Below are 20,238 nucleotides of genomic sequence, written 5' to 3' on the forward strand. Positions count from 1 at the left end.
CAACAGTATGTGTGTTTTTCTCACTATTTAGAGATGTGCAGGATAAGATCAGCAAAAAGGCACTGCCTTGTCCAAAGGGGAGCCAAAAAAGGCATAAAGGGCACATGCAGAGGGAGCACATAAAGGGAAGAACATACAGGCAAACAAAAAAAAAGGAAGCAGTTTCATTGTGTGCACAGAGATCATTCTAGTCTGATGCCACTCTTCCACAAGTAAGATAAAACAATGATAATTCCCCCTTGCTCGCTTGCAGTACATTTCTTAAACTGTTCCTGCTGCGTTCACACATCAGCCAGCCCAGACTTCATGTGGAAAATAAAAAAATGGAATGGCAGGAAAACAGTTTAAGTAAAATCAAGCTCTTTGCATTCACATTTAGCTAACTGAAGAAAATTCAGGAAATTTGGGGGAGTTTTGTAGTTATAGAGTCTTTATTGATTGTGTTACTCTGACAGTTTTAGTACAATATGATTTCCTGAAACAGGTCAGTCTTTCTCAGTGAAACAATCTCTCCTCAAGCAGTAAAAAGTTTACTTAAAAGACTGCATGCAAAAAGTGAATTTTGAACATCACAATCCCCCAAACTCTAAAGTCACAGCTTTTGAACTAGGGCCACTGCCTGAGGAAGTGTTGTGGTTCTTTTGCTGTTGGGGCTTCAATACATTTATGATTTATTTACTTATTGATCATATATATGTTTGTTGATGACTTGTATTGAAAAAGAAATTGCACCCTGGATAACAAAACTGACATGGTTGTTCTTAAAAAATCAGAGAAGCCCAGAAAACAAATAAATTTATTTTTACAGTTAAGCAGCATGTGTACAGCCTTTACAAAAGAAAAATGCTGCAAGATTAAAACAACTTGCAAAGCATGGCGCTTTCATGACCACCAAACACTGAGACAAAAAGGATACACAGATAAAGTGAGTTTCTGATGTTTTGATGGCACCAAAATAGCACCAAATATTTTATTCTTCTTTGTTGATTGAAGTTAGCCTTGCCAAGTCAGCTGATAAAGTAGAAAAATGTCTTTCTTTCAGATTTTTTCTATCATTTTCTATCTATCACATCATAGCCAAGCTACAGGGCAATATGTGCCTTTGCAAGGTTCTTAAGCAGTGAGAAGCACTGTTGATCTTAATCGGCCTGTAGGGGGCACTACAGTAGACATTAGAAAATACATCAAAGGAAAAATTGGCTTTGAATTCTTTTTTATTCTGACTCCCAAAAAAATTATTGTTCTTTTCCAAATGTTGAAATAACTCACCTTAATCTGTTAAATAAGTAAACTTTCCAGCATGAAGCCTGAGTGCCTCTCATATAGAAAAGTATAAATTATGGAAGGATTGTGTAAAAATGTATTGAAACTCTCCTTACAATTAAACAAAATTGAAAGAGGAACTGTGCCATAAAGAAGCGCTTTTGAGGCCCGAAATCTGATTAGGGAATTATGTCGACTTCAGATGTTGTCCCGTAAGGGATTGGGATGATAGCATCATAAAATCAAAGCACAACTCATAGCTTTTTTTTAACTGAAAGTGAAAAAGTATAAACATTCATAATCCCCTCTATTAATTCTTGCCTGGACAGTTGGGAGTGCTTTATGTGTTCGAGGTCAGCTTCCCAGGGCTGAGGGTTCAGTGTGTGGAGCTCAGTTCATTCAAAGGGGCTCCACTTTGGTTTATGGACCAGAGGGGGAAATCACACAAAGTTCTCTGTCCTTTCCCTTGTGACCTCTAAATTCAGATAAGAGAAACTGTGTGGTTTATTAATAAAGACTGAGCACGCAAGGAAAAATCAACTTCTTTTTCATTCTGATTCCCACAAAAAATATTGTTCTTTTTCTAAATGTTGCAATAACTCACCCTAATAACCTGTTAAACAAGTAAGCATTCCAGCATGAAGCCTGAGTGCCTTTTACCTCCTCCTAGGCTGCCATCTGCCGTAGCAGCCAGCCCCTGTCAGGTTTCAGCGCCCGCTGCTTGGAGGATGAACAGATGCTTGAGGCCATCTTGAGGTCCAATCCCCACAGTGACTTCATGTATGTGGTGGACACCAGGCCTAAGGTGAGCCCTCTGTGCCTAGATGAAAATACAGTTGTTACAGTACTGCTGTATGTTCAGGTGGGCTTTGTTTTATTTGCTGCATTTTGCCAGCTGGATGTGTTTTTCTGATTTTGTGCTTGCTAGAACATGATAGGCATTGTGTTCAGATTTACATGTTTTTTCTTTTTCTTTAAAAGAAATCATTATATAATGGATCTGATGTCTTTTTAGCTGAATGCAATTGCAAACCGAGCTGCAGGGAAAGGCTATGAAAATGAAGACAACTACTCCAACATAAAATTCCAGTTCATCGGCATTGAGAACATCCATGTAATGAGAAACAGCCAACAGAAAATGCTAGAAGGTAATTAAGATGTCTTACTAAATGAGTTTTCCAACTGATTAAAGATTTACTGCAAAATCAGCAGAAGCCAAAGCCATGAGTTCAGTGCCATGTCAGAAATGTTTCACCACATAAGTGATTGTGGAATGAAATACATCTCTTCTTCTATTTTCTCTTTAAAATATGCTGCTTTTTCCCATTACTAGAGCAGAGCAAGACCCTATGCTACCCCTGTGGCTTTCATATGCACTCATGTACACCAGACTGTGCTGCAATCGGGCCTCACATGAGCCCAGCGGAGAATTTCTGGGTATTGTACAGGGGTGCTCCTAGGAAGACTTTCAATCCATCTGGATTTTATTTCTGAGCTATTTTGGTTTTCCGGAGTGGACTATCCAGGACCCTATCCCCCTAAGAGAGGCCAAGGGCGTGAGAATGATGTGATTTCAAGTCTGAAAAGCTATAGCTGTGATAACTCTTTGCCCCCCTGGCAGCACCAGGGAAGTCTTTAAATGCTGAAGACAGCGCCTGCTCTTCAGAGCCTGTCTGACTCTACCAGACAGCACACTTCAATATGATTTTAAAGACCCCCTGCTTGGTAGCATCAGCTCAAACATTTCCTCCAGTAGAGAGTTATGAAAGGTTAGATAAACCCATTCACCTGCTAACTCTACTATTAATGGCCATAGAGCACTCTTTCAGGTCACACAATGATGAAGTGCCAGTAGAAACTCTGTTTAGTCCACAGAGTTCAGAGTTCAGATGTTGTCATGTTGTTACTTAAAAATCTATTCAAACTAGGATTACTAATGTGATAAATTGGCCTTAGCAGTGAAATGTCAGCTATAGAAAAACTGCTTTAGGTCACGTTGCCCTCAATGAGCTTCAAAATATTGATGTTGTACTCTCAGGATGGAAAAATAAATTTTCAAGTCAGTTTTTTCGAATCAACAAACATAAAGCTGTAAGCCTTGCGATACAGAAATGAATGAGTTTAATTGACATATTTAAGAAGAACAACAAAAACAAAGTCTACAACCAGCTAGAAGCTTGCTGAGGCAAATTAGTTCACAATTTTTGAAGAGAACTTCAGCATACGAGCCTGTTCCCAATGACAGTTGAGCTTGATTTTAGGAAGTTATGTGTATCTCAGTTTGTCATAGTAGTGTTTTACATTAGTTAACAATTGGGTACAGCTGATATATGTGTAAATATTTGTAGTTTTGGACATATTGTATTTGATTCTAAAAGATTAAGCTATTTCACAAGAAAATCATAGATGTTTACCTACTGAAGGCACTAGAGGGAAATCAGAGCATTAATTGCTCAGTGAGTTTCAACCTCTGCGGACTATTTTGAATTATATATAGCTCTGTCCACCAGTTGATGAGTTTTTAAGTCTGGCTCAAAGCATTAGACAGGCTGGCCAGTGGGCTGACATTGGCAATCCTGGAGCCTTGCTGTTAACGTGAGAAAAACATTGACTGGAGTCCAAATAAACCATAACATGAGAAGCTCGAAAGGAAATCTGTTATGAAAGAAAACAAGGCAATGTGACCCATATTTTCTCATGCCTTGTTCAGATTCCTTGTGAACCATAGTCAGAGATGTTGGCATTAAGAATTTGAGGTTTAGCAGGTATGCTCCATGTTTCCTGCAATTGAGACAGCTGTGTTGTGCTTACAGTGTGCGAGCTACGCTCCCCCTCCATGTCAGACTTCCTGGAAGGTCTGGAGAACTCAGGCTGGCTGAGGCACATCAAAGCTGTTTTGGATGCAGGCATCTTCATCGCCAAGGTCAGTCTGGAGGTTAATCCCTGCTGTCTGACCCTCTACTGCACTCAATATTAGTTTAGGTGTGTGTGGTCGGATGTTTTCCTGTATGTGCTATACATACATTTTCTATTGACTCACACTTCTGAGAACTAAAGTATTACTCTCAGGCTCCATCAGCCAAATTCTTAAGGTAGTTGAATTCAGGAAATGCCTGTGACTATCATCAGTGTAACAGACGGAGGCAAGGTGTGTATACAGCTTGACAGGAAGTAGAAAGTACCGAAAAGATGCAAAGGCAGAGGATAACCCAAGATAATATTAAGTTAATGGCAACTCTGTCATAGCTGCTATTTACCAAAGAGCTCTTTGCCCATGTATTTCAAAACACAATCTACAGTGTCTTAATTCTCAGAGCAGATTAAAAACAGGAACAGTAATTACAGATGTAGCCTACTGTACAATGTAATTTATATAAAAACATAATGTGTTTTGTTCTTTACTACAATATACAAAATATCAAAGCCTTGACATAAATAGTTTTATCACAAGGGCTTTATCAGTAGGATTGACCAGGTTCACCAAAAACACACAGCTTAAAGAAACGTGTGTGTGTGCAGGCTATTGCGGAGGAAGGTGTCAGTGTCCTGGTTCACTGTTCAGATGGCTGGGACCGAACTGCACAAGTGTGTTCAGTGGCTTGTGTGCTGCTGGATCCTTACTACAGGACCCTCAGAGGATTCATGGTAGATATAAAATCTTTTCTCTATGACTATTAAAGGGGACAAATTTCACCTTTTTAAGACAACTTTATATTGGTCTCAGGGGTCCCCAAAACGTGCCTGTGAAGTTTGTTGCTGAAAAAAACACTCTAGTATAGGATTTTTGCATGTCTAAAAAGCTCTGTTTCAGCCCTTCTCAGTACGAGCTGTTTCTGTCTGTAGCTTTAAATGATAATGAGCTGTCTGACTCCGTCCTTAACCACACTCCTCTCAGGAAATGGATGTGGCACTCCTGATGTTACAATGTTACAGACACCAGTATCCAAAGTTAAGGACCTTACTGGGATTTAAACCATCAATCTCCCAGACCAAAGTCAGCAGGGTAACCCACTGAGCTATCCAGCATCTTAGCTGGCAGCTGAGAGGAAGTTCAGGAGAGGAGAGTGGAACTTTCTTTCAAGCAGGGAGGGCCAACTGAACCTGGGGGTGAGTTCTTACTCCCCGCATGAGGTCATGAAGGTAAAATCTGAGAACGGCTTGTTTCAGCACACATTTTCTGAAAGGTGGAGAAGGGGGGGGGTTCTGGTACTTGAGGAGATTGTGGACAGGCCAGGGGCATATATTTTTTTTAGAAAGGCCGGAAAAAGTGATTTTTGCATAAAATTTCCCCTTTAAAGTTATAATAAGATAATGGGTAGTTGTCAGTAGCTGTATGGATATTATATATCCCACTGCTACACTCTGTGCACAATAGATTCCAAACAGGACCCTTGGGACTTACGTCCTGAATCCAAAGTATTTTCAGTGGGCTAACTTGGAATCCACCAAGAGCAACTGTGGAAAATATATTCAATAGAGAAGTCTGCCCCTGAATTGGGGGGAATGACCCCACCTCACACAGAGGGTGAAGAGGTTCAGTCATTAAACACAGACTGACTGTACCTTTAATCGCAGTATTGTGCAGAAACTCTGGAGCTCCTCATGTCTTTGTACATTTTTTTATTTTGCACATAGGTTCTCATCGAAAAAGACTGGGTCTCATTTGGACACAAGTTCTCACACAGGTTTGACTTCATATTATACTGCTGTATGATTTGTGCATTTTTTTATTTTGCTGTGAATTAAATGCACACTGCTATTCTCCAGGTGCAACCACTTGGTGGGAGACCCAAAGGAGGTTTCCCCCATCATAGATCAGTTCCTAGAGTGCGTGTGGCAGCTCATGGAGCAGTTCCCCTGTGCCTTTGAGTTCAATGAGAGGTTCCTCATCACCATTCACAGCCACATCTACTCCTGTCAGTTTGGCAACTTCATTGGCAACAACCAGCGGGAGAGGACAGAGTTACAGTGAGATTTACATCTTCAGCCACCATTAGTTTCTTCTTCTTTTCACAGCACAGACATCCAGTCAAAGCAATTGCACTGAGAGAAGACTAACTACAAGTTACAATCAGTAATAGTAAATCACATTACTGGGCTTATTCAGATAAAGGCAACTCTATTATAAATGCAGAACACTACAGGTTTTTGATAAAGGTCTGTGTTTTTAGAAGCCTGTTAATCATATGATCAAACTGTCCATCCCCATATTCCCTGTCTTCACATACAGACTGCATGAGAGGACTCACTCTTTGTGGAGTTATCTTTGGACAAACCGAGCAGACTTTATCAATCCTCTTTACCGAGCAAACCACAGACAGACACAGGGGCTACTTCAGCCATCTACTGCCCCCTACTGCTTCAAGTAGGTCCTCACAAATAGGTGCACACTTCATATCTGTGTAAGATATCAAGATACACAACTACTCAACTTTTCTGTTACATGCATGTTGACGTCTGTTATGATGTTGTTTTGTTATAACTCCATTTTATGGGTAAAAGAAACCAAGGAACAGTTCAAGAAATCTTTTGCTTGCCATAGGTTTTGGAGAGGGCTGTATAACCGCTTTGACAGAGGGATGCATCCTCGACAGTCTGTGGAGGATTATCTGAGTGCAATCCAAGAGGAGACACAGCAGCTAGAGGAGCAGCTGGCTTCACACAAAGAGGTAGGAAAGGGCTATGCACTCCTACTGCTCCTTATTTATCCTGACAAAAAATCTACTGCAATGCTTTTCCTAGTGATAGAAGTTGACTGAAGTGTGCATTGCCTTTCATTGTAAATAGAAAATTACTCAACTGGAGAAGGAGCAGGGCTGGAGAACTGTTGCACAGAAAAACGGCACCTTTGATAGTAGCCCTACAGTGTGTGCTCATGACAACAACCTTAATATGGCAAACACTCCTCAGGACTACACTGGGGGCTTCATCACTAACAGCCCTTGTCAGCCCAAAGCAGCAGACAGCAGCCTGATACTTCTGAACCAAGTCTTGACCCAGACGTCTGAATCCAGCCTCTCCAACAGCAGCGACCAGGAGTCAGGTATTGCAGACCTGAGCTATCGCTCACCACTCAGTGAGGACAGTACCAGGGATCCAGACTCTGATGAGACTGCATACTCAGCTGCTTGAACAAATGTAGCATTTGGTGAAAGGAGCAGCAACAAACAGCTGACCCTAGGGCCACAGAACAAGCACTGCCTTCACCAGGTAACCTGGCTGTAGGCTAAGTTGGGCTGCACAGATGATTTGCACTTTTGCTTGCATGTGGAATGGAAGACTTCTCCTGTTTTTATGTGCATTCTATGTTGTACCTGTTTACTGTAACTGATCTCTCTTTGTCTGTTACCTCAGCAAGACAAACTCACATTTTCATGCCTATGTTTTCGGGGCCATTTAGCTAAATGCTTGACTTTTGCAATGGTCGTTCACACAATGTGTTTTATCAGGATTTTTCCTTCCAAATGTAAATACGTGACTTTTGCTCCAAATCTTTTTTTAGCGCATTTATAGTAAAGAAAAATAAAGTTAAGTAAATGTCATAACACAATTTAAAGTGGAACTAAACAGATCAAAAAATGAAACAAGAGTATTAAAGAGGTGCTTGCGGGAAATGTTGATTACTTAAATTTATAGCAGTGTTTATAGAATCAATAAGTCCTTTTTCATAATCTGTTTGGGTAATTTTGCTGCACCTTATGGTCACTGTGGTATCAAGAAGCATCCTGTCAAACCAAAAATCACAATGAAGCATTCAAAAAGCCAGTGTTGTAACCTCACCAAACTTGGGACGCCTCAGTGGCCACACATCTTTTACCAGTGGTTGGTTAGTGTTTATGCCGCCCTGTGTTTCATGCCTGTATCTTCACTTGTTGCACATAAATATGTGAGGATTCCACTACAAGATGTAAGCACTTCCATAAAAATGTTATGTATGTATGGTTCATACTATTTCAACTCCAGATGATCAAACCTAATTCTTACCAAAGTGATGTGAGTGTCTGATGCTATCAAGTGAGTGCAGAGCAAATGATAAGACTACTGAGTGCTAAAACCATAAACTAGAGCATGTGAACACAAAAGGCTGCCACTGTAGGTTGCAGCTTGAGATTTAGAGGACCTCAACCACCTTAACTAATAAAAACACTAAAACTGCTAACTTTGATTGCATTTTGTACTGTGGTGCAAACCAAAACTGCAAATGAACAGAGAGAGATGATAAAGCAAAGCATGTTAAAATATTTTTATACAGTGAAATATTTTGAACCACTGTATAATCTTTCTTTAAAGCATGCTGTTTTTATTTGTATGAGAAGGTATTCATTTCCTGGTCAAAATAATTTCTGACCTTGTATAAAAGAGCTTTATATCACTGTGCTTATTTAGTTGGGTGACATAAGAGCATTGTATTTACACTGATTAAATGTACAGTTGTGAAATTGCCAATTTAAATAAACACTTAAATATCAATTTCGTTGTTCTAACTAGTCCATGGTGTGTACTTTGCTAGTCTTTAATTGGGTCAGATTCATACACGCGCACAAATATGAGTTTAAGATTTTCAAGATGAGTAGGGAAATTAGACTGGCTCTATTCTGTTCATTAGCTATTTGCAAGGCTTCACTGAGTCCGACCCAAACGCTCATTGATACTACTTCTGCTGCTCGGCTGGCCTTTAAGCATTCTTATGAACTTTATTTTCGGATATATCATATGAAACTGTTATTAAGAAAAAAAATAACTCTGAGGACCAAATAACTCGTTTTTTCTGCTGCTGTTAGATTTTTGTCCAACATATTTTCGTCTTAAGAATAGATTGACGAAAGACTCCGAAGGTTAATTTAGTTTGCTCAGTCCTTAGATTCAATTTTACCTGAACACACATTTTTAATGATTCCGCTTTTGCCTTTCTGTGCCACGTTTTTCTCAGGTGAAATAGCACTTCCACTGACCCAATCAGACGTCGACGACAAATAAAAAATCATGCATACATACTTACGCTCATGACGCTGCTGTGTTACGTAATGACGTAGAGTTGTAGGCATAGCTATGATGGCAGCTGTGGGCTGACATCGATACATTTCTGAATATAAACTATTCAAAAGTTAGCGATAAAACCCCGACACAATAGCGTTGAACACATAAACAAAGTCAGATTGCACACACCTTAAACACGCACCTGCCCGGTCTGGGAAACGGTAAGTTAAAGAAGCTACAATTAGCTTTCCATTGTCAAAGTGACGCCGAGTGTGTTTGCGGCTAGTTTCTGTCTTTCAGGTCTCATGCACGTTGTTATGTGTCGGTCGTGCTAGGTCTCAGCCTCCTTTACAGGAGTGTTTTGGTGCTCTACATTTCCTTTAAACTGAAAGACTACGCAGCTATGCTCAAGTTAGCTGACGACTAATCTGTAGGTTGCTAACTGCTACAGGTAACCTAGCTAGCTCAAAGTGCTGCTGACAACTGCCTGCGACAAGCTCATGTTAACAGTAGCCATCCAGGCACGTCCTGCCCCCGATGCTGCTGCTCCCATGTGTGTTCGCCTTATGTCAATAGTTAATATAGCTGTCAACACAAACATTCCTGTTTAATAGAAATTTGAACCGATGGGAGGTAGAATCAACTTTGCTAATGTGAAAACCAAAGTGTTGTCACCTGATTTGACCCACTAAATATGCTGTATCGCTCACAATAAAGATTATAATGTATGGAATAGTTAGCCAAATTGATGATCAGCGTTTCGCAGTTATCTTGAGATCATGTGTTTAGTACTTCTCTCCTTCCTCATTTTAGGAGGTAAAAACAAATATTTATTTGCAGTAAAGCATATTGGGTTTGGTCTAAACACAGTCCCTCATCTTAAGGCTTCTGCCTACTTTGGCATATTTTTCTTTGCATGGTAAGGTGGCACTATGCCCGCAGCTACTGTGGATCACAGCCAAAGAATATGTGAGGTTTGGGCCAACAACCTGGAGGAGGAGCTGAAGAGAATTCGAAATGTCATCCGAAAATACAACTATATTGCTATGGTGAGTAATGCTATTCAAAAAGAGGGCGAAATTATGTACCGATGAAAACAAAATGATTAGCCACCTATGAAAATTCCAGTGATTCCAAAGTATTTTCCAACTGCTGTTGAACAGAGCAAGAAATGTTTAATACAGCTTTTCTGAGCATCCTAGTTTTATTTTTGGATGCTTACATTATTGGACTTTGCACACAATTAATTCACAAAAACCACCAGGTATTACCCCCATAGAACTGACCTTTTTGTTAAGCTATAGCACAAACCACTGTTGTGCAATAACGTGCTTTAACATTGTAGTGCTGTAACTTTGTAATGCTCAGAGGTTGTAAAATGAAGTTAAAACTTGTTATCTTTCAAATTTGCATGCTGTATAAAAACTTCAATAAGGGAGAAAGCATCATGGCAATAAAAGAAAACAGCTTAGACTTGAGAAAAAGAATTGTTGATGCTCACAAAGCAGGAGAAGAATATACAAAGTTATCACATAATTTCCAAGTGTCAAGAACTGGAGAGAGAAGTATCATCAAGAAATTCAAAGAGAACCACACAGTACAGAACAAGCTTGGCAGAGGTAAGAAGTACGGCTTGTCATTTAACGGAAATTTAGATTAAATTACAATATGGCCTGCTGCAATTTTCAAATCACAGAAGGTGTGAGATTTCTGTACCCTGACACGCATGTCAGAATGACAGTTTAACCCTGTCTTTGCTGCAGAGATGTCATGCCACACATCAAGCAATCATTCAAGTGTCATTTTTTTAGAATATTTTACGAACATGTCCTACTTCCCTCATTTTTGTAGGGTTTTTTCTTGATCATTATGAAAATGACTCCCATCAATATATCAATTCACATTGAATTTCCAGTGGGAAAACATTCATGATGAAATATTTTTTCAAGATTGTTCGGCCCTAGTTTAATCTATCTAAATTTGTTTTGGATATAACCTATAATAAGTTTATAAGATTGTGTTTATTGAAAAAAGCAAAAGATGAGGAACTTGAGAAATAACAGAATATTAAATGGCAGTGTTGAGAAAAAAACATTGCAGTATTCCCAAACAGCTCTGCCTTAGTAGGAAGAGAAATATTTCAAAGACTCTGGAAAGAAAACTAGTGAGGGATTTGTCTAAAGACTCAAGTCAAGAATTGTAGTCTCAAAGAAGACCATCACTAGAGTTGCACAGGAATTGTCAGAGTGGTTGAGGAACAAGAGAAACTCCAATTTTGCAAAAGAGACTCCTTCAATCAGACTAAAGTATGCTAAGGACACCCTAGCGAAGGAGTATGCATACTGGAAGCATGACCTTTGGTGAAATGAGACCAAACTAGAGCTCTTTGGCCATAAAGACATTGCTTTTGTTTGGAAAGAGAAGGATTATAACCCAAAGAACACCATCCCCACAATGAAACATGGTGATGGGAATATTATGCTCTAGGAATTGGAATTGGGAATTTTGTAAAGGTGGAAGGAATCATGAAGAAAGAAGGATACGTGGAAATTTTGAAAGAAAATCTCAAGTGGTCAGTAGCAAAACTGTGTCCGGTAGGGTTGGGTAATTAATCAAAATTCAGATTAAATCACAATATGGCCTGCTGCAATTTTCAAATTGCAGAAGGTGCAATATTTCTTTTACCTGACGTGTGAAAATACCAGTTTAAAACTTTTTTTACAGCAAAGATGTTATACCCCACGTATGCAATCATTCAAGTTTCATGGTTTTTAGAACAGTTAAAAATTAAATAAATAGATATATAAAAATAATTTAGACCCTGGTGGTTCTTGGTTTTTGTTAAATAATTTTCCTTCTGTGTTTAAAGTAGAATAATGTAAGCATCCACCCAACTAAAACTGGGATGTTTAGAAAAGCTGTTAGAAATTTCTTGCTCTGAAATTTTCATAGAGGACTTATAAATTTGTGCTCGTCTGTATGATTTAAGCAGAATACATTTGTGCATAACAAGTTTTCTGTCATCTTACAGGATACAGAGTTTCCAGGTGTAGTTGCCAGACCAATTGGAGAGTTCAGAAGCAACGCGGACTATCAGTACCAGTTACTGCGCTGTAACGTGGATTTGCTCAAGATAATCCAGCTAGGCCTCACATTTATGAACGAACAAGGGGAATATCCTCCAGGAACATCAACTTGGCAGTTCAATTTTAAGTTTAACCTTACGTAAGATGATGCAGGTTTTTCTTTTACTTATCGTTTGGTGATTATATGCTTTCACATTTCTTTGAGATACCTAATCAGTGGAAGTTACAACAGAACAGAAATCAAAAGTCATGCAAGACATATAATAATGCAGTTTTTTCATGTTGTAATAGAATGTCAAATTAGAATTTTGTTTGTTTCCCTCTGTTGAACTTGTGATACATACTTATAAGAAAGTGTAAGCGTAAGCATTACATTTGGCCTTTCTGTTTGCCAGTGTAATACACATACACTTTATATTCTTTGAGTACAACATTTGGAACTTGACTGAAGACACTGACATCTCAGATACAGTTCACACATTAGGCCTTTTTTTTGTAAAGATAACATTCAGCAAATGCTCTTGTTACAACTTGATGTTTTTTAGTTTCAATATTTAAAGCAAGGCATGTTTTCATCTTTTTCTTTAGAGAAGACATGTATGCACAGGACTCCATTGAGCTCCTGACCACTTCAGGGATTCAGTTCAAGAAGCATGAGGATGAAGGCATTGAGACGCTGTACTTTGCAGAGCTGCTGATGACATCAGGAGTGGTGCTCTGTGATGGGGTCAAGTGGCTCTCTTTTCACAGGTATTCTACTCATGTAGCTATTTATATACACGTGAGGACACAATTTTTAGGCCCCTATGAAAATTTCATTGATATAAACGTATTTCTCAAGTGCTGTTAAACAAAGCCAAGAACTTTGAACAGTATTTTCAAACATCCACGTTTTATTTTGGATGCTGAAATTATTTTACTTTGCACACAGAAATGTAAATATTCCACAGAAAAAAAAAAAAAACACCAGGATCAAAATCATTAGCCCCCCTGGTGCTAATAGTCAATAGTGTATCCTTTTTGCCGGATAACAGCCTGCAGTCGTTTGTTGTAGTTTCCAGCAAGTCTCTGACATGTCTCCTGAGGAATCCTAGCCCATTCTTCTTTGGTGAATCTCTCATGCTCCTCCAGATTTGATGGTCTTCTGACATAGACCTTCATCTTCAGTTCACCCCACAGATTTTAAATGCAATTTAAGTCAGGACTTTGTGAAGGCCACTCTATAACGCTCACTCTAATCTTCTGCAGGTAGTTCTTCACCAGGAGTGACGTATGTTTTGGGTCGTTGTCGTGTTGAAAGACAAAGTGATGACCCAGACCCAGTCTTGTTGCTGACTGCTTCAGGTTTTCTTTCAAAATCTTCACATATCCTTCTTTCTTCATGGTTCCTTTCACCTTGACAAGGTTTCCAGTTCCAGATGCACTCAAGCATCCCCATAGCATAATCCTCCCACCACCATGTTTCACTGTGGGGACGGTGTTCTTATGGTGATGCGCCTCTCCCTTCTTTCTCCAAACGTCACCAACGTCTCTATGACAAAAGAGCTGTAATTTAGTTTCATCTGACTAAAGGGTACGCTTCCAGTGTTCATAATCCTTCTCCAGGTTGTCCTTACTGTATTTCAGTCTGGCTTGAAGGGGGCTCTTCTGCAAAAGGGGAATTTTTCTTGGTCTATAACCCCACAGTCCATTCCTGTGCAGGGCTCTAGTGCTGGTCTTCTCTGAAACTACAATTCCTGACTTGGTTAAGTCCTTCACTAGTGTCTTTGCAGTTGCTCTGGGGTCTTTAGACACATCTCTCACTAGTTTTTGTTCCACGGTCTTTGAAATCTTTCTCCTCTTGCCTCTACCAGGCTTGTTCTGTACTGTGTGGCTCTCATTTCTTGATTATACTTCTCACTCCAGGTCTTGACACTTGGAAACACTGGGATAACTTTGTAGATCCTTCTCTTGCTTTGTGAGCATCAATAATTCTTTTTCTCAAGTCTAAACTGATTTCTTTTGGTTTTGGCATGGTGCCTTCTCAAGTGGCAGCTCAAACCCTTTCTGAGGCTTTTATACTGTGTGTAAACTGAGAAATTGGTTTTAACTTGATTTTTCAAACTTTGAGCATAGCAAAGTTAAGGCACATCATTGACTAACTGGTTTTTGCTATGGCTCGACTAAAAGGTCAGTTCTAAAAGGGACTAATAATTTTGACCCTGGTAGTTTTTGGTTTTAGTGAAATAATTTTGTTTCTGTGTGCAAAGGAAAATAATGTTAGCATCCAGAATAAAACTAGGATGTTTGGAAAAGCTGTGTTAAAAAACCCTTCACTCTGTTTAACAGCACTTGGGAAATACTTAAGAAAAAGTGAAATTTTCATAGGGGGGCTAATAATTTTGTCTTCATGTGTACTTACTCAGTTATTTCTGAACTGTGGTAGCTTCACTGTGGTATCAATAAAGCATCACGATGCATTTAAAATAGCTCATTTTTTTCAACAAAAACAAATGCAGTTTCAGAGTTTGTCCAACAGGTGACTTCTTCTGCCCTGTAAAACGTTTCTAATATGATTTAGCAGTGATGTATACCAGATACCAACATTAAATTAATATGACACAACAGAGACATTGGCTTCAGATATTTATTCATGCCAAATTTTTTGCAGATGGCAGATTTTTTTATGAGGGCCGACATCAGCTGATACAGATGTTCAACGGATTAATCTGCGTCTCTGCTCTCAATATTTTTCAATTAGCTTGCCCTGCACTGGTTATACATTTATTTATAATTCATTTTCAATTGTTTGTTAATGAGAGTTTGGATGGCAGAAATGTGGGGGTTTTGCTACAAATATATATAAACATAAACAAATATTGTCAAAGCTGGTCTGTGATGGCAAGAGATCCTTCGATACCAGTATCTGGTACCTATGCTGTTATTAATTATATTCATACTAGTACTCATAAAGCATTGCAGATGCTATACTAAATGTGATTTTACATTAAGTTCTCATCTTTATAGCAGGTAGGTGGTGCTGTTGGGGATATTTTAACATGATTGATGATTACAAAAGTCTAGGAGACTGCAAAATATGTTCTGATAAATTATCAAGGGGAGGAACATCTGATGAAAATGAAACAATATTCCAGATCATTTTAAGAACTGTGATTGTATTATTTATATCTGCGGTTGATATCGGTGAGTATCCATTTGTAAGTACTTGTACTCAATCTGAAAAAAGTGTTGATTCATCCCTAGTGATGAAATGGAAACTTTCTAACAGTATTTTGTACCCTCTGCTTTGTGTTGCTCTATGACTTGCAGTGGGTCTTCATGGCAAACCAAGACTAAAGATAACCAGGCTTTAACAAATTTAAGTTTCAGGCTTTTATATGTTTTTATATTGTTGGACTATTACTTTTTAATTAGTTGATTTTATTGTCTCATATCTTCCACTCATTGGGTTAGAAAATGTTCACAAAATTTTTTTAAAGATCTATTTGCAGAAAGAAAAAGAAAAACAAAGTTTTATGTAACCCAATTTGAAGTTTGTTCTGTTTTGAATGAATAGAGCATCCTCATCTTTTTTCTGTCATCAATCAATTTTGTCAATTGTCATTGTATGTTTGTCTGTGTGTCATGGCAACAAGTTCCCTGTTTTAAGCTCTTAGAGGTTTAAGTTTTTTGTGTGTTTGTTTGCTTTTATAGTGGCTACGACTTTGGATACCTGATCAAGATTCTGTCCAATGCTAACCTGCCTGAGGAGGAGGTGGACTTCTTTGAGATTCTTCGCTTGTACTTTCCAGTCATTTATGATGTCAAGTACCTTATGAAGAGTTGTAAAAACTTGAAGGTAATTCAATAAATATTTTAGCAGGTGTTATACACAAGTACATCCTTTTTATTCATGTAGAATTTCACACCTGAAGATAGACTTTGATTCAGCTTGAAGGTGTTTTGTTTTTAGGGTGGGCTGCAGGAAGTTGCTGAGCAGCTGGAGCTAGAAAGGATTGGACCACAGCATCAGGCCGGCTCTGACTCTTTACTCACAGGCATGGCTTTCTTCAAGATGAGAGAGGTAGGCTGAAAGAGATCTATAATGTAATGCAATTGTGAGAATACTCAAACCTCAACTTGCCAGCACAGTATCAAACCTTTCCCTTGTCAAACCTGCACTAATACAATAATCTAATAAAATATTGAACAAGGAGGTCTCATGTCTGAATAAGCCTCCAAGTTTCCCTTTCATTATAACCTGACACGCCAGATGGATTTGTTTCATTCATCCATCTGGGAAAGCTTTAACAGGAAACATTTGAGAAAAGGCAGAGGCTTTGAAAAAAACTCATAGTGTGACTGGATGTCTGTCACATCTCTACGGGCCAATCAGACTCATGACGTAGCCGCTATCAAGCTTCATATGCGCAGCTACTGAGAAATAATGCGAAACATGGCGACTATAGACATGTAAGTACTCGACTTTTGTCATTTTTGAAAAGAAAACAATTCACTGCTGTTCTTTGTTCGTCTTTTAACAAAGAAATGTCATCAAGTTCTGATAAAACTGGCGCTTTGGCAGCATCCACACTAATCTCTTCCTCCATAACTGCACCAGCTCTTGCTGCTGCTTGTTTACGTCATGACTTTGCTGCGCCTGAAAGTACTGCCCCTCGTCGCTGATTGGTCCTGCCACTTTCTAACCGGGCCCAAATGGTTCAGACGGGAGCTTTGCAAGATGGATTTGCCAGTGAGAAACAAGGAAATGGGCGTATCCATCTACTTTGCAAGGTTAATTTCATTAGGCATTGTGTCAGAATTGCATAAAGCACAGAATGGCGGCAGTACAAGGTTAAGGAGAGAAATGTGTGCCTGTACCGTTCTTTACCTCATAACAATCAGCAACCATTATGAGAGTCAAACAGTCTCATTAAATCCTTATGACATTTGAAAATTAGATCAGTCTCTCCTGATGTTAAAATAGCTGATGAAGTAAAAAATAACATGTTAAAATAATAATTACAACCAGAACTCCAGCTGTCATTAACCCTTTACCTACTGAGCTGGCGCTGTGTTTTATATGTCTGGAGTATTATTACCGTAACTCCTCGAAAGTTTGTCCGATCAGAAAAATTCTAACAGTGTTGGAATGCTGAGAATTGTGGGCATGCGCACATATATGGTTCATTACAGTACTCACAACCATATGACATGGGCATTCATAGCAAAACAAAAGTATCACAAGACCGCTACACGGATTCTCAACACTGTAACTCCTCGAAAGTTTGCTCAATCAAAAAAATTCCAATGCTGACAGAGAGCTGAGAATCTGTGCTTTCCGGCAATATATGATGTGTGGTATATATTACAGTAATGTCGAACAGCACCGCGAAAACGGCAGCTTTGGCAGAAGACGAGTGAGAAAGGAGAGTGAAGGAAGAGAATAAAAGGAGAGGGAGCGAGAGTGGTGTTTTGTTTTCAAAAAAATTGCGTTAGATAGTGGCATTTGTGCATGTCTGTCATTTGCAATAACAGTATGTTACTTGAGATGTTACAGAAAAGCAAATAATTAAATTAAAATAAGGTTTGGCTTGTTGATTTTGAGCATTTAAAGTAAAATAACTTCCTCAATCATTCATTTTTTTCATCTAACTTGACTGATCAAATGAAAGAAAACCTTTTTGGCCTTAAACCTCTCCTTCATCTGAATGGACAGGACTGTTAGGCAGGCTTTCACTGGTTTTGACCAAAGAAGGGTTGCTTTTGAATTTCATCTGTAGCATAATCTGTAGGGACTTGGGTTGGGAACCACATAATTATCAGTTCAAGTCCTGGTACAGACCAAAGTACTGAATTGGTCCAGTTGCTGGATCAGTGCCAGGCAACTTCCAGGTAAGTTGCTGAGGTGCTGTTGAGTGAGGCACAGAACCCTCAACTGCTCAGGTGCTCTTTCATGTGCAGCCCCTCTCTTTGACATCTCTCCATTAGTACATGTCAATAAAAACAATAGGGAAACAGTAACCTTTTCCTTTCAAGTATTAATAAAGGATCATGTCTGTCGTCTTCTCCTTTATCCAAGTATTGTTAGTTTTCTGAAAATTTTCCATTTAATTGTGTACATTTTTCATCTGTTCACTTTTTATATCTTAATAAACAGAAGAAAAAAAAAACGTAGTTTTGTAAAGAACTACATCAAAGAACATATAATCAAGCTTTTGTGTATTTAAATTCAGGATTTGTTGTAGAAAATGAAAGTTATAAAATAAAAGGTCAGAACTTTGGTAGGTTTGGTACTGTAAAAACAGGACAATAAATGACTTCTCTCATTGTCCTGTGCTTTTTGTCCCACAGATGTTTTTTGAGGATCATATCGATGATGCAAAGTACTGTGGGCACTTGTACGGGCTCAGCTCTGGCTCAGCCTACGTCCAGAACGGAACAGGGAATGCTTACGAAGAGGAGGCAAACAAACAGCAGTCGTGACATCACTCTGAAACCTCCCATTATGCGGTTCACACACAAAATCTGTGTGACACTGAAGCAGGCTTTTACCAACTGGATGATGATAATGGAAGAAAAAAAAAGACATCATTTAGCAAACTGCTTCTCATAGCCTCTTCTCACTGTAGACAACTGAATATGATGGTCAAAAAATTTCAGCTGTCCTCACACATGCCTCTGCTAGCTGCATGTGGGTGTGAGAGAGTTTAGTCTTTTAATCCTATAAAGCAGTTTAGGCAGCCTGGTTGTATCAGTTCAATTTAACATGCTTGAAAAAATGGGATTTTAGTTTTCCAGAAACTGTTCTGTAGACATGTTTTGCACTTTAAAGCTCTAACCTGATTTTATATGGAAAGCTGAAAATGTTTCTGGTGTCTCCTCTTTGTTGCCTTCTCTATGTTCCTATTTCACATTGTGAACATATAAAACTTTAAATTCACTACCAGAACTCTCACCACATTCAGCCTTAATATAAGCTGCATTCTTGTCTTTTAAACTTTAATTTATTGTTCCGCTTATCTGATATTTGAAAGCTGCCCTGATTAACACTAATAAGAAGGCGGCCCTGTTCATTTTTCTGTGTAATGATGAGAAAGGGAGTTCTCAGTGAGTGTGTTTACCTCCACATAAATATCTCATTAAAGGGTTTCTTCCACTTTGTATATTTAATGTTAATGCTGATTCAGACCAAATAATATCTAACCCCACATGTTAACATACAAGATCCTACAAAAATTGATTTAGTTTCATTTCTAGTGACTGATTTTCACTTTGAATGCATGACAATATGCAGAGGTCTGATTCCAAGGTTTATTTACAATATGTACTAAAGCATTTAAAGTTCTATTGGGGGAATGTGGATATTTTGTGCATGTGAACACCCTCATTGACACAAGCACACATTAACAACAATGCATCACTTTTCTACAAGGTCTTATTTAAAACAAATTTACCAGACCATTTAAAGCATTGAAACACTGACCTGCTGTAGGACATGCTGAGGTTGCCCTGAACTACTCTATAGAGAGTAAATTTTCATTTTGAACTGAAACTACAGTTTGTAGAGTTTTAGTGTTGTAATAAAAGAATAAACTTTTATTCACAAGAAGGAAAAAAATAGCATTGCTTTTTAACATGTGACTTTCTGTTCCAGTGGAGTTAATTTCACATGTAGTTCTGACCTTTGAATGACATTTATTTTTGTATTGTTTTCCTTTTCATTCATGCTGCGTAGAACAGCCGCATGTACTACAAAGTTTGAATAAATGCTGTGTTGTGTAATAATATTCTGAACTTCCATAGGTGTGTGTTGAAGTGTAGGTCATCACTTATTAAGCTCACACTGCTTCAAACTGATCGCTTACTTTCGACAGCACCTTTCACACTGTAAACAAGTTAAAGAAAAATATGCAATATCCAAGAGGATTGT

At 38.6% G+C, this 20,238-nt stretch overlaps 2 protein-coding genes across 2 annotated transcripts in view; both read left to right on the top strand.

Annotated features, from left to right (window-relative positions):
- Positions 1-8,714, top strand: part of mtmr7a (myotubularin related protein 7a) — a 10,494-nt gene extending 1,780 nt beyond the window's left edge. Inside the window, exons 6-14 of the mRNA XM_041797266.1 lie at positions 1,934-2,068; positions 2,279-2,411; positions 4,077-4,186; positions 4,783-4,908; positions 5,899-5,948; positions 6,031-6,231; positions 6,494-6,628; positions 6,806-6,932; positions 7,051-8,714. Coding sequence (XP_041653200.1) covers positions 1,934-2,068; positions 2,279-2,411; positions 4,077-4,186; positions 4,783-4,908; positions 5,899-5,948; positions 6,031-6,231; positions 6,494-6,628; positions 6,806-6,932; positions 7,051-7,395 — 1,362 coding nt within the window. The 3' untranslated portion in view covers positions 7,396-8,714. The remainder of the gene's footprint in view (positions 1-1,933; positions 2,069-2,278; positions 2,412-4,076; positions 4,187-4,782; positions 4,909-5,898; positions 5,949-6,030; positions 6,232-6,493; positions 6,629-6,805; positions 6,933-7,050) is intronic.
- Positions 8,715-9,303: 589 nt separating this feature from the next.
- On the top strand, positions 9,304-19,925 carry cnot7 (CCR4-NOT transcription complex, subunit 7). The gene is made up of 7 exons (XM_041796829.1): positions 9,304-9,461; positions 10,165-10,289; positions 12,272-12,465; positions 12,915-13,076; positions 16,020-16,164; positions 16,279-16,389; positions 18,660-19,925. The coding sequence occupies exons 2-7, from the start codon at positions 10,173-10,175 to the stop codon at positions 18,789-18,791; spliced, it is 861 nt and encodes a 286-aa protein (XP_041652763.1). The 5' UTR covers positions 9,304-9,461; positions 10,165-10,172; the 3' UTR covers positions 18,792-19,925.
- The last annotated feature ends 313 nt before the right edge of the window (positions 19,926-20,238 follow it).

This window comes from Cheilinus undulatus, linkage group 10 (assembly GCF_018320785.1).
Source record: "Cheilinus undulatus linkage group 10, ASM1832078v1, whole genome shotgun sequence".
Lineage (NCBI taxonomy): Eukaryota > Metazoa > Chordata > Actinopteri > Labriformes > Labridae > Cheilinus > Cheilinus undulatus.

Coding starts and splice junctions, on each gene's coding strand:
- cnot7 (XM_041796829.1), top strand. CDS start 10,173: ATGCCCGCAGCTACTGTGGATCACAGCCAAAGAATATGTGAGGTTTGG. Junction 12,466..12,914: donor AATTTTAAGTTTAACCTTAC/GTAAGATGATGC, acceptor CTTTTTCTTTAG/AGAAGACATGTATGCACAGG. Junction 16,390..18,659: donor CTTTCTTCAAGATGAGAGAG/GTAGGCTGAAAG, acceptor TTTGTCCCACAG/ATGTTTTTTGAGGATCATAT.